Raw genomic sequence first — 14,560 nt, 5'->3', positions numbered from 1 at the left:
CTTTTGGGGTATAGAAAGTATAATCTGAATGCTGATCTGTTTTGCAAAAAATTCATTGATGTGCATACTTAATGATTTGTATATTTATTGCAAAAATGTGAACAGTTAGCTTGCTTGTAGTTTGAGGTTGTTCAGAGTTAATTTCTCTTAAATGTGAAGGATATTTACTCTTCAGTCCTTGTCTGTGTATAGGAGCAGAGCACTGTTGCCATGGTAACTTCTCACTGGCCTGTGTTTCAGTGTCTAACTTTGTGTAGATTTGTGTGTCTACTCTGCCTTTTGTTGGCTGTATTTTTTAACGTCAGTGACAAAAATTTTATTTGAAATTAGAGTTAAATAGAACAATTATATAGAAGGCATGAATTTTAATCCCATTAGTTTTTCCAGAATTGCTCCCTGATAGTTTATGATTAAGAAGTTGTGTTTTAAACTGCAGGATACTTTTCCCTACATGTTGGTGTTATCTAAGAAAGACACTGTCTGAAATGAAATCTGGCTTTATTTTGGTGTGTCTGTTGGATTATCATTTTTCCCCAATAATTAATTCCTAGAAATGGTCTGACATTTTCTCTTTAACATGTACATGGTAATTACGCGCTGCCCCTTTAGGGTCGATTTCCTTCTGGGTGTTTCCGTGTTTGTGAAGGTGAGGGGAGTGGGCCGAGAGGAAGGGATTCCGGCTTGTTGATCCGAAGCCTGTGGAGAAGCCGTGCCTGACCTCGCCCATCTTGTTTGTCATGTTCGGGTTGTGCAGGGTCCTAGAGAAAACCATCTTCTTGCAAGAGCAAACTGCATATTTTTTTTTCCTGGAGGGGGCTGGGCAGTGTTTCGTTGGTATATAAGAGGAGGTAGTAGTGTGTTCATTCATATTCTAAAAGAAGCCTTGTAGAATATTGCATTTGTCCTAATTTATGAGAACAAATTGTTGAGCGTGGTGTCTGTGGCTGAAATCAAGGGCAGATTGTGAGATTATAGAGTTAATTACATGCTGTAATGAGCACTGTGATATTCCATGCTGTACTGATGCAATAAACACCTCCAGCAGCCTGAATACTGCATAAAACCTCATTTCCTATGCCTGTAAATGTTCAAGTGAATTAAATAAAAGAAGGAAAATTTAGGTTCATAATCCTTCAGCTTTGAACACCTTTACAATTTTGCTAGAGAATAAGTACTGTTGTTGCATAGAGAATTATTTAGAAGCCTGGAGAATTTTTACCTTTCGTCTGGCAGTAGCAGCCATAGGATGATGTCACCTTGCTGCTGATTGGCTGTTCCAGCACCTAGGGCAGGGAAGAGAAAGAAAAATGCCGGCACAAACCTCAGTGGTGGTTCTGTGGTTGTTTCTATCTGTTTTTGATAGAATCCTTGCTTAGTATCGAATTTACTGTATTTGGCCATGTGAACTGTTGGGAGCATCCTAGGGTGAGGGAAATTAAGAGCTCTCAGAGGAATGAGGCGGCTGATCTGCAAACGGATCTGTGATTGTAAGTTGCAGAATCTGGGTATAAGACAGGGCGTGCTGGAAGGTGCACTATGGGAGGAGCTGGTGGAAAATGCTTGTGAGTGGCAAGAAAATGAAAGATGCTTTTTACTACCCTTAGAATTAATATGTTGTATGTTTTGGCTTACATATATATGCAGGAAATGTGATAATATTGAATTTTGATTTAAAATTAGAAAGGTATGTACTGTTAGCCAGTACATGAATACTTATTCAAAGGACTTTTATTTTGCATTATGTCTCTTACCAAAGTAATGATTTGTATGTGGCTTAATTTTATTTCTGAGTCTTATAGAAAAAAAATGGAGCAAAGCTTAGTTCTCCTCCTCAATGCATTTTTCTAATGCTTCATGCAGATAAAAGCTTTGATGATGAAGAATCAGTGGATGGAAATAGGCCGTCATCAGCTGCTTCAGCCTTCAAGGTTCCTGCACCTAAAACATCCGGAAATCCTGTCAACAGTGCAAGGAAACCTGGATCAGCAGGTGGCCCGAAGATTGGAGGTAATGTGAATCCATTTCCTAAAGGAAGTGCATGCTGCATGCCTGAGATGGCCACACAGCCTTGGAATTTAGAGGAAAATGTTTATTCATGACTGCAGCACGGTTGCAGATCCGGAGGGTGTTGCAACACATAGCAGAGTGTGCCGCCATCCTGAGATGCCCCGGGCAGCATGCCGGCCCCAGGTATTGGCTGGCCAGATACTGTTTTAAAGGGTATGGTTATCTTGGTTTGGGTTTTTGTTTTCTTTTTTCTATTAAGGAGCATTTTTTTTTCCAGAATTTGGCCCTTAATTTTCAGGTGGTGTAACTGTTACAGCCATGAAATATTGAATTCTGTGTTTGTATTTCCACATTCATCCATGTAATTAATCCCAAATATCCCAATGTTTAAAAAAAAAAAAAGGTTTAAGATACCAGGTTGTGAATCATTTGTCTCAGTAGGAAATGGGTGTTGGTCAAGTAAAATTGCCTCAAATATGGTTTCTGGTTAGGGAGTAGTTAAGTAGGAAATTAGGAAAGAGGCAGCTTTTATTCAGTTGAAGAGACAGTATTTTTTTTGATCATATTAATGCTGTTTGAAATATTGTTTATCTTTTTAAAATTTGAGGGAGTGTTTTATTCCTATTCCAGTTAGAAAGGTTGGTACATTTCAAGCATTAGTTTCTACTGAGCCCTTGTAATAGGAGAAAAAAAAAACCACCCTGTGGAACTAGGGGTATCAAGGCATATTACATTCTGGTAATAGAAAAACTGTCATAAGCACTCCATTTTAACTACCTTTAACTCTCAATGTGTTATCTAAATACCAAGGAAATATACGAGATATGTACACATGAATATACAAGTACATGCATATAAGGGAAGGTAAAAGTTTCATTCCCATAAGTATTTTAAATAGTTTACTCTTTAGAATTTTAATTATTTTCTTTTTGTTTTACAATTATAGGATCATGTTCTTATCCATGTTAGTTGTGATAGCCTAATATATGTTTTCTAACCTGCATTTTTATTTACCCCTAATGAAAAACTATGACATTCTTTATTTTTGTTTTGTTTTGTGTGTTTTGTTTGTTTGTTTGTTTTGGGGGGGTATTTTACTTGAAAGAATTAGAAAGGGAGAGATGGAAGAATTCTTTCATCTGCTGGTTCACTCCCCAAATGACCACTATCGCCCAAGCCGTTTTGGTCTGAAGCAGAGAGCCCGGAGCTTCTCCTGGAGCTTCTCCTGGGTCTCGCACATGGGTGCGGGGGCCCAAGGACTTGGGCCAGCCGTCACCGCTTCCCCAGGCGCGTGTAGGGAGCAGATCAGAAGTGGAGCGGCGAGGACACAGAACAGTGCCCGTGTTGGATGCCAGCACCACAGACCCTGGTTTCTTTTGTAACAAATGTCTTTCTTGAGTAATTACAAGAGGATTAATTTTTCTTGGTTTTTGAATCACATGCTTCCAATCTGTATTTTAGTTTTGTGAAGCTCTTATTTCACTTAAAATAATTAACATTTTAAACACATTGTGATATTTAACGTTTTTGTAAATCTTGAGTTTATAACTAGCTATGTTTTCATGGTTTGCTGTCTTAACTGGAAATTGAGGCTATAATTTACCTGTCATAGGGTATATAATGCTGATATTAACCAACTTGATATGATCAGAAATTCTTTTATACAAAAGAGAGGTTTCACGGCGCAATGGCATAGTGGTTAAGGTCCTTGCCTTGCACGCAACGGGATCCCATATGGGCACCAGTTCTAATCCCAACGGCCCTGCTTCCCATCCGGCTCCGTGCTTCTGGCCTGGGAAAGCAGTTGAGGACGGCCCAAAGCTTTGGGACCCTGCACCCATGTGGGAGACCCGGAAGAGGCTCCAGGCTTTGGACTGGCTCAGCTCCAGCCATTGTGACCACTTGGGGAGTGAATCATTGGACGAAGGATCTTCCTCTCTGTCTCTCTGTATATCCGCCTTTCCAATAAAAAATAAACCTTAAAAAAACAAAAAGGGAGGTTGGAGTGGGTGCTGTGGCTCAGTGTGTGTTAAGGTGCTGTGTGATACCAGCATCCTGTATCATAGGAACAGCTCAGGTCCCTGGTTATTCCGCCATCCCCTTGGAAGGCGGGGTGGATTTCCTGGCCCCTGACTTTGGCCTAGCCTAGCCTGCTCTGGATGGTGTGGCCATTTGGGGGTTGAACCAGTGTTTAGAAAATTGCTCTCTATTTCTTCCTCTCTCTCTCCCCACCCCCGTCACTCTGCCTTTCAAATAAATTTTTTTTTTAAATTTTAAGTAAATAAAATGAGAGGCCTTCTTAATGTCCCTTTCAACACTTCCCTCAAACTCCGCTGCCGTGGGTAGTGTTGAGTGCTGTCAGATGTAAAAATGTTCAGTGATGTTCATGATTGTAGTAATTGGTCGCTCAGATTATATCATTCACTTAGGCAGCAACCTTTCTTTCTTTTTTTTTTAAAGATTTCTTTTTATTACAAAGTCAGATATACAGAGAGCAGGAGAGACAGAGACAGAGGAAGATCTTCCGTCCGATGATTCACTCCCCAAGTGAGCTGCAACGGCTGGTGCGCGCCGATCCGATGCTGGGAACCTGGAACCTCTTCCAGGTCTCCCACGTGGGTGCAGTGTCCCAATGCATCGGGCCGTCCTCAACTGCTTTCCCAGGCCACAAGCAGGGAGCTGGATGGGAAGTGGAGCTGCCGGGATTAGAACCGGCGCCCATATGGGATCCCGGGGCATTCAAGGCAAGGACTTTAGCCACTAGGCCACGCCGCCGGGTCAGGCAGCAACCTTTCTAATCAAAAAGCAAAAGGAGAAGTTTTTCTTTTTCTTTTTTTTTTGCAATTCTAAATTTGTTGTTTTTTGTTTACTACAGCTAACTTAAGCCTCTGCTCCTCTTTCCAAGAAAAGAACAACCAGCCAATGGCTATTGATGTTACTTCTGAAATTGATGCTGTTCTTGGCTGTCAGTCTTTGAAAATCTGCTCTTCAGTCTCTGATCTTGGCAGAGGCCTATTGATTTTTAAATTAGCCATAGAAAGTTTTCTTAGAAGGTGAAGTTTCTTTGAGGTGGAGAGTACTCTGTGAGTCAATGAATTGCTTCATAATCTCTCTGACAAATAACTTCAGCATCTATTCTGTAAGAAGTACTTCAGATGAAAATTTATGTACTTGATAAAAAAGTACGTACTTGGGATAAAAATCCACTTGTGCTGCTGTTGCATGTTGTCACACTCGCCTGATAGATTTTGATATCCTTTCTTCTGAGTGTCTGTTGCCACTTTTGCAGTTACTTTTATACATAAAGTTGTTTTCCTGTGTGAGAGATAAAATTCGTACTAGTCACTATGTAGTTTTGTTTACCTCTTTTCCAATTAATATTTTTTATGAAGCCTTTTCTTTTTGTTTGAAATTATTAGTTGAAGAGGATTCCACGGTCAAATTGCCTTTAATTTTTTTTCCGTTATTATAAACTATGTCATCATTCTTATATCTGTATGTACACGTTTTATATGTACGTACATGCACATCTCTGAGAATGTGTTTGAAATAAATTTCTTAAATTTACTGGATACCAAGGATGCGTGATTTTTCAGTTTCTTTCTCTTTGGCAGTGCCTTCCTGAAAAGTTACAAGGCCATTTCAATTCTGAATAAATTGGTTACTTATTTATGCTTTATTAAAATCCACCTCTTTGAAACTTATGCAGGGAAAAATCACTTATTTGTTAATATGCTACTTGGAGTGACATGCAGATTACTCTGTGTAGGAACCAAGCGGTGTAGTAGTGGTATAGTACACCCACTGGTTTTAACATTTCACATTTCAGGTGTGATTACCTGAATCAGAATGAAGTTTTGAATTTCATTTACTTTTTTAGACGTAGATATGAAGATTTAAGAGACATATGCCATTTTTAGTAAAGTATTCTATCCAATTAATGAAAGCTAAGAAGACCTGGGTTTAATATTTAGTGGATATTGGTTTGCTTATACTTTGGCCTTAATATCCTATGCCATTCAGATCAGATTATAACTGTATGACCTGTAAGCCAAGGGGAATTGACAGGCCTGTAAGTATGCCCATTCCATTATATCTTAGCTACAATAACTTGTATAGATATGAAAGATGTTAGCTATTGCTTTACTATTCAGAGTAAGGATAAGGTGAATTCTCTTCATCCACTTCCTTAGGAACGCTTATAATTTGACAATAAGAATTTGGTAAACACATGTTGAATGCTTTTGGCATAATGGCTTGGAATACAACTGTTGAAGGCTTTTGATTGCTGAAATACTTTTTAATATGTTAAGTGACAACTGTTTGCAAAACTTCTTGAGTATTCTTTTATATATTCTCATAATGGGGGTACTTCAAAATTTTGTGGGAAGTGAAACTAAAGGTAAATTTATCTTGCTGCAAAAAAGTTTTAAACTCATGAGTAATTTTTTGTAAAACACATTTTCACATATTATTTGAGAACCTCTCATATGTATGAATTTCACATTTTTTGCACCAAAATTAGCTTTACCTTTAATTCCATTGTTTATTATTATTATTATTTAGAACTCTCTTATAATTCCTTTTAACCTTATTTGACTGATCAGCAAACTGCAGTTTGGGGAATTTAATTCACCCAGCATCATCTATTTAATTGTAATTAAAACACAAAAATGACTTTGTTACCCTGCTACCATGCTAATCTCTATGCATAAATGATTTTGGCATTCCAAAATCAGTAGTTTTAAATTTTAACTAGGATGATTCCAGCAAAATAGATATTTGGAAATAAACCTATCAGTTTTAGATTATAAATAGAAATGTTTGGTGTATTTTTAGAAATGCCTGCTTAAAATTTATTCTCCATATTACAATATTCCTAGTACTCTGTTTTTATAAACTCCTAAAAAAAACCTTTTCATAGCCTTTTTACACTGTTTATCTCTAGAATATTAGAAAAAGTATTTTTGCAGCAAAATACACATTTTTAATTAATTTAATTTCTTTTTGATGCTGCCGTTTTTGTTGTTGTTAAGAAGAAGTCAGAGAGATCTTCCATCTGCTGGTTTACTCCGCAGATGCCTCCAGCGTCCAGGGCTGTGCCAGGCACAGGCTGGGAACTCAGTGTAGATCTCCAGTGTGTGGCAGTGCCCAAGCACTTCAGCCGTCTCAGAGTGTGCATTTAGCCGAAAGCTGGAATTGGGAACAGAGGCAGGGCTCCAGGCAGGCCCTCTGATATGGGATGTGGGTGTTCTGCCTGTGCTTATGTATTTACAGTATTTAAGACATGTCAGTAAACTATCAACTATCAAAGTTTTCTTGTTTTCCTTCACTTGCTTACTTGTTCAGGTAGAGGAATGTTGTTCAGCTGTTATAATGTGGAATTTGCACAGTTACAGATCCAGTAGTACTTAACTCATCATAAGGACATACTACACTTGTTTAACTTCATGTTTGTATGACATGCAACATTTAATGAGAATGTCCAGATATCTGTTTTTTTTTAACAAATAATTCTAATCATCCCATTTTTCCCTCTATGCAGACAACAAAGTTAATTTTAAATTTATTCATTTATTTATTTATGTTGTATATTTATTTGTTTGAAGTCCAAGTTACAGAGAGAGGGGTAGGGGCGGGAGCAAAGAACTGCCCTCCTCTGTTTCACTCCCTAAACCACTGCAACGGCCAAGGATGGGCCAGACTAGTCAGTCTCAGGAGTTTCATTTAAGTCTTCATTTAAGTCATTTAAGTCTTCCGTGTGTGACGGGACCCCAGCAATTGAGCCATGCTTCGTTACTTGTCCCAGGTTGTTGGCAGGAAGCTGAATCAGAAATGGAGCAGCTGGAACATGAACTGGTACCCATATGGGATGCTGACCCATCACACCACAATACCATCAGTAATTTTTCTTTTAAACAAATAAGATCGCAAGAATCAGTTTGTATTTAATAAGACAAATCTTTGCTGCTTAATCCTAGAATCCAAACTTTTGACTAATATGTGGCAATTAACTTGATTTTTTTAAAAAAGACTTATTTTGTTGAAAATGATGGATTTACAGAGAGAGAAGAAGAGATAGAGAAAGATCATCCATCCACTGGTTCACTCCCCAAGTGGTCACAATGGCCAGAACTGAGTTAATTCAAAGCCAGGAGCTTCTTCCAGGTTTCCCATGTGGGTGCAAGGTCCCAAGGCTTTAGACTATCTTCTGCTGCTTTCCCAGGCCACAAGCACGGAGCTGGATGGGAAGTGGAGAAGCTGGGACATGAATCGGTATCCATATGGGATACCAACATTGCAGGTGGGGGATTATGATTTTTTAAATTATGAAAGTCATGCTTTTTATTAAACAAGATTTTTAAAAATTCCCTATTTCTAATTCCACCACCCTAGGAGACAGTCAATGTAAAGCTGGGTGTGTATCCTTTTACAACCTATCCATTCCTCATTTGTATAGGTATTCATATTTTATATGTCTCTTCGACATTAAACATACTAGCAAATATTTTGGCAACTGCTTTTTCAAGCATGGGAATTATGATATGTAAGATATGATATGCTTACTAATTTTACTGTTGCCATTAACAGAGCCTGAAACTGAGTAATTTATAAAGAACAGAGATTGATTTCTTACAATTCTGGAGGCTTGCAAGTTGGTTGCCTGGTTGCCAGGTGTCTGTCCAGTTGAGGGCTTGCTACATGATGATTTGCTATGGCATGACCACATGTCAGTATCAGTACTGAGAGATCGAGTTTCTTCATTGTTTTTATAAAGCCGTTATTCCCTCCCTCGGCCATTAGCACCATCCTCCTGACTCTTCCCACCCCCAGTACCCATCAAAGTCCCCTCAAGTACCATCTATCTGCGCCTGAGTTTGGAGGGCTGCGTGTTGGACCTAGCCATCGAGATGTTGGCTGATGATCACTTTTGACTAAGATGAAGCTGTTGGCTGATTTGGATATCAACATTCCCAAAATCTTGTATCGAGTCCCTGTCTCTCCAGATTTCTGCTTCCTACTAGTGTGTATCCTAAGAGGCAGTAGGTGATGATTGAAGCAGTTAGTCCCTTTGAAGCACACCTGAAAAGTGGGTTGCCCTGGTTCATCTGCAGCTGTGGTAGGCGTTTGCTGAGTAAAGCAGCAGATGAAAACTTTCTCTGTCCCTGTATCTCAAGTGAAAAATTGTAAAAACACTGAATTTAGAGAACATAGGTGTGTCCAAAACGTGAACCCCTGGAGAACACATTTAAGCCATGGCAACTGTATTTACACATTTGTTTTCAAAGCTTATGCTTCGTGTTTGAAAGACAGTTTCGGAGGTGGGTTCAGTGCGGAGATCTCCCATCCCCACTGGTTCCCTCCTCACAAGCCAGATTGAGGCCCTGCAGATCTCCCGTGTGCATGCCACGTTATTGATGCAGCGTTAGTAAACCAGTTGCCTGTCACTGTCATTCAGATTGTTTGCAGCTCCGAGCTATTACAAGGAGCTCAGATCTCTATGTATTACGATATTCTGAGGCTGCAGTTCTATAGAATAGGTGCCTCTAAATGGGATTGTGGGTGTTTCTAATTTTAAGAAATACAGTTTACTTTCTTATACACGGAATATACAGATTTGTTAATCATTGCCATTGTGATGGGTGAAGAATCACTTGCTTTTCTTGCAATTAATGTTCTTCTGTCCACCTATTCATTCAGCATCAGCTAGCAGATATTTACTGAAGGCTTTTAGTGGTCTGTCACTTTTGTATAATCTCTGGGGAATATCATTGAACAAAAACAAAGACCTTGTTCTCCTGGAGTTTATGTTTTAGTGGGATTCAGAGAATATAAATGCATTGCTGGGAATCAGCATATCTTCTATTAGATGCTATTTCATCCTCTCATCAGTTGGTTAAATTAAAAAATCCTAGGTCTTTTATTGAAACATGCAACTACATCTCAGTCTCACCTTTGTGGCATTTTTGCATCAAATTTTAGAAGTTTTGTTGTGGGATGTGCTGTCCTTTCAGATGTCTGGTGAAGCCTAGGCAATTAAAAACCTGCTTTATTCCATTGCATTGAAGTAGCGTCTCTCATCTTTTGATCTTTTTCTGAAGGTTCTGTCCTGTTTTTCTGACAAAATTGTACCTACCCTGGCTATAGAGTACTGATTTTTTATTTATTCTGAGGATTGTCTTGCATGGTCTAAGTAGTGGATCCAGGGTATACACTCATCACCTGGATTTGTAATTAGTGATTTCCCATAGTTGTTTGAATTTTCTCTATCAAGATTTATTCCTATAACCAGTTTTTAAAATCTCAACTACTTAAAAGTAAATTGTAGATGGCATGACATTTTACTTACAAATATTTAACTTATGCTTCCTAAGACTTAGAAATACACTCTAATCATAATACCATCATTATATGCAAGAAAATTCTGTCATGTTTTCTATGAAACGATCTTTTAGCTAATTTTTAATCTCCATAACATTTATATTTTTAAAGATTTAAGACAGCTATCTCTTTAGATTGCTCTGAATTTGTCCGATTTCTTTGTGACTTAAATTAGGTTATTGCTTTAGTTCTTTTATTTTTTAAATAGTTTTAATCTTAACCTGTGTGTAATTTCCATACTCAAATATCTTGGAAAATTTTCATAATTTCTCTTATTATTTAAACCATGATGCATCTATTTAGTCATGCATAATTGCTAAATTAAAATTTATTTCTGAGCCATTTGTCCTTCTTTTTTTTAAGAAAAAATTCTCTCACTTTAGCCCACTGTCTTTTCAGATCTTCCATTTGTGATCAGAGGTTTTTAACATCCTTGAGTCATCTTGCTTTCATGCCTACATTTTGTGTTTAGCTGAATTGAATTCATGTGGGAGTATTTTAGGAATTTTTGATGATTTGTGTTTTGCTTTTTGAGGATGTTATATTACTTTCATCAGCCCATAAGGTTTTCATTCCTATGTTGGTTTTTTTCCTATTATTTCCAGTATAGAAGGTAGATTAGTTATTGTGTTCATGAGAATGTACTGGATTTTCTTGAAACATAATTAACAAGTAATATGGTGAATTCAGTTTCTTGGCTCAAGCATGCCCTCTTCTGTTGGTGAAGTGGAATGCAGCTTTGTTACTAAAGGATGTTTTGCGGAGCTTTCTACTTCTTGTTTCAGTAGTGTTCTTTTGTTTCTTCATTTTCCTTATCCAGCAGGATTCAAAGTGATAGCCCTCTGTTGTTAGGGCTGTTTACATCTGATCTTATGTCCATGTTACACTACTTCAGGGTGATCCTTGTCTATGGTTCCCCTCAGGTTTATCTCCAGTAAAGGCTCTATATTGACATTGCTGGTCTGGGATATTTGTTTTTCCCCGTTGACTTGTGTATTGAAGGTTGAAGGGTTCTTTGTCCCCTAACTGTATCAGAGTGCTTTTAAAAGTTTGTGGCAGGGCTGGTGCTGTTTGGTGGCAGGTAGGCCAGCATCCCAGCTGCTCCACTTCCAATCCAGCTCCTGGGAAAGTATCAGAGGTGACCCAGGTGCTTGGGTCCCTGCACCTGTGTGGAAGAGTCAGAGGGGCTTTCTGACCACTTCCGGCAGGCTGGATTCTGGCTTCTGAGAGTCTTTGGCAAGTAAACCAGTGGAAGGAAGACCTCTTTCTCTTTCTCTTTCTCTCTCTGTGTAACTGCCTTTCAAATAAATACATTTGCTACCAAAACTTTTTGAAGTATAATGTGAAAGGAATTTCAAATAATTTTATGAAAGTTGTGGGGGGGGAAGGGAGAGATGCAGTGTGTGTTGTCATTTCCGCCGAGGTGTGTTGTCACTTTAAACTGCTGCTCTGCCTTGTAAGTGTTTACTCTTTCACTGGCCCGAAGGCATCAAGTGAAGTGTGTGATTTAAGGCTCTCCTTATTTTATAGGTTATATTTTACTATCAGGCTAACCTGTTTACTTACAAAGAGTTAAGTGCTTCTAGGGACCTTGACTTTATGAAAAGATTGAATTTTTCAATGCTTTCTCATAAATTGAAATATCCATCAAAATTAAGATTTTACTATGTCAAATGAGTTATATTTTTCATGATCTCCATTACTTTTGATTTTCAGGTGCTTCTAAGGAAGGAGGTGCTGGAGCAGTTGATGAAGATGATTTTATAAAAGCTTTTACAGATGTCCCTTCTATTCAGGTAAGGCTGGCACACTCTTCATGAATAGCACCTGCATCCTGTCATTAGTCAGCTTACCACTCCGGAAATTCTTTTTGCTTAAATGATTATATAAATGAAATATTTGACTTACTGCTACCCAGTAAGAATTTCTCAATATATCTAGATTTTCAACTAATTTTTTGGCACTGAGGCTGAAGTAAAATTGAACTTTCATTGTTGAAAAACGAAACAGTACAGTGTCTGATTGGAAGTCCATGTTCTGGAATGAATGAGCTTTGAGTCTAGAGAATGATTGTTGACAATAGAAACTTCTGAGTCATTCACATAGAAGTAATTAAAACAGAGTAAACGTAAAAAAGAATTTTTTTCCAAGTCTTAAAAATACAGATAATATATTGCACACATTTTGCAACTTTTTACTAAATATTTTTATATTTTTGCAAAATTTGTGATTTTATTTCTTTTTTTTTTTGAGGTAGTAGATGATGTGCTATTTTATACTGTGTTATAATTATGATTTTTCTAAGTATGTTCATGATTATTTTGGGAGTTTCTTCTGGAGTGTAAACACAGATATGGAACTGCATGGTTTTAGTCTTTGGTTTTATTACTGTAACATTGTTGTATCAGTTAAAACTTCTGTTAAGAGCGTATTATCTTTTTATTCATTTTTGCCGAAACTGGATACTGTCACTTAATACTTTTTCTGTCTGATAAAAGTGAATTCCAGATGTTCTTCTAGTATGTCTATTTGAAAGCATCTAAAACTGCTTGATTTCGAGATCTTAAAGTTGTGACAAAACTTTAAAAACTTTCTTAAATACATTTACTGATTTTTTTAAAATTTTAAGGTATGTACTTTTATTTTTTTTTTTGCCTTGTAAATAATTCATTTCTGGGATATAAACATCATCCTTGATAAAACTTGTAATCGTTCACAAGATTATGAGATTAGGTATGTACTTTTAAACAAGAAAAAACATATTCTTCCTTTCCCTCTTTGCATTTTACAGGGAAATATTTCTATTTTATATTTGCATTTTATAGGAAAATGTAGTGTTGTAGGAACAATTAAGGAATAAAACCCAATTGAACTTGAGCATTTTTCATCGTTCATCGTATTCTTGTTTTAATGGTCACTATCATAGTGTCAGTAAAACCAAGGACCACTCTGTTGTTTGAAGGGGAAAGGTCTTCCATCTGCTAGTTCACTCCCCAGACGGCTGCAACTGAGCCTGTGAGGCGTCAGCAGCTTCTTCAGGGTCTTCCGTGTGAGTGCAGGGTCCCAAGCACAGAGTCATAATTGCCTTGGCTGTCCTTATGGTTAGCAACACGACTGGCTGTTCCAGCCTCATCCCGTCACTACCTTTTGCCTCGGCAACACGACTGGCTGTTCCAGCCTCATCCCGTCACTACCTCTTGCCTCGGCAACACGACTGGCTGTTCCAGCCTCATCCCGTCACTACCTCTTGCCTCGGCAACACGACTGGCTGTTCCAGCCTCATCCCGTCACTACCTCTTGCCTCGTTTCCAGTCGATCCTCTAAAATGTGTACAGTTCACTCCCTCAAACAGTTTTAGGGAGCGTGTGTTTGACATATGATTAAGACACCGTATGCCACCTCATAGCTCCTGGTTCCCTGGGACCTGTGTGGGAAAGTCAGACTTCAGCCTGGCTCAGCATGGGGTCTCACTGCCTTTCAGATAAAAATAAATGAATGAAATTCACACAGAATTAGGTCAGCTGCCTCCCTCTGAACTTTTACGGGTATGTAACAGACATCCTGCACTCTGGTTAGTCACCTGGCACTCTTGACTCTTATACCACCTTTAAATTTTTCTTTTTTTTTTTTCCCTCAGTTTTTCTGTCGTACGCCTTTACATGTTATTTCATTCCCCAAGAAAAGCAACTCTTTCTCCATTTTGCCTATGACTTTTTTTTTGTCTTTTTTTAAAGATCTATTTATTTTATTACAAAGGCAGATATACAGAGAGGAGGAGAGACAGAGAGGAAGATCTTCCGTCCGATGTTTCACTCCCCAAGTGAGCTGCAATGGCCGGTGCGCGCCGATCCGAAGCCGGGAACCTGGAACCTTTTCCGGGTCTCCCACGCGAGTGCAGTGTCCCAATGCATTGGGCCATCCTCGACTGCTTTCCCAGGCCACAAGCAGGGAGCTGGATGGGAAGTGGAGCTGCCGGGATTAGAACCGGTGCCCATATGGGATCCCGGGGCATTCAAGGCAAGGACTTTAGCCGCTAGGCTACGCTGCTGGGCCCGCCTATGATGTTTTAAGTATGCTTTAATTCTAGCTCAAACTCAACTTTCCTAAATAGATGCAAACCCTTATTCTAGATAGGCTTAATTTTCTGAAAATATCCCTGACCGTGTAAACT

At 38.5% G+C, this 14,560-nt stretch overlaps 1 protein-coding gene across 4 annotated transcripts in view; it reads left to right on the top strand.

Annotated features, from left to right (window-relative positions):
• Positions 1-14,560, top strand: part of CLASP2 (cytoplasmic linker associated protein 2) — a 164,541-nt gene that overhangs the window by 53,006 nt on the left and 96,975 nt on the right. For all 4 annotated transcript variants that reach the window (XM_058657143.1, XM_036497694.2, XM_058657145.1 and 1 more), the window contains 2 exons: positions 1,861-2,007; positions 12,106-12,185. In XM_058657143.1, coding sequence (XP_058513126.1) covers positions 1,861-2,007; positions 12,106-12,185 — 227 coding nt within the window. The remainder of the gene's footprint in view (positions 1-1,860; positions 2,008-12,105; positions 12,186-14,560) is intronic.

The sequence above is a fragment of the Ochotona princeps genome, chromosome 30, assembly GCF_030435755.1.
Source record: "Ochotona princeps isolate mOchPri1 chromosome 30, mOchPri1.hap1, whole genome shotgun sequence".
Lineage (NCBI taxonomy): Eukaryota > Metazoa > Chordata > Mammalia > Lagomorpha > Ochotonidae > Ochotona > Ochotona princeps.
The sequence above is the reverse complement of the archived record's forward strand: the minus strand, read 5'-3'. Positions and strand labels throughout refer to the sequence as shown.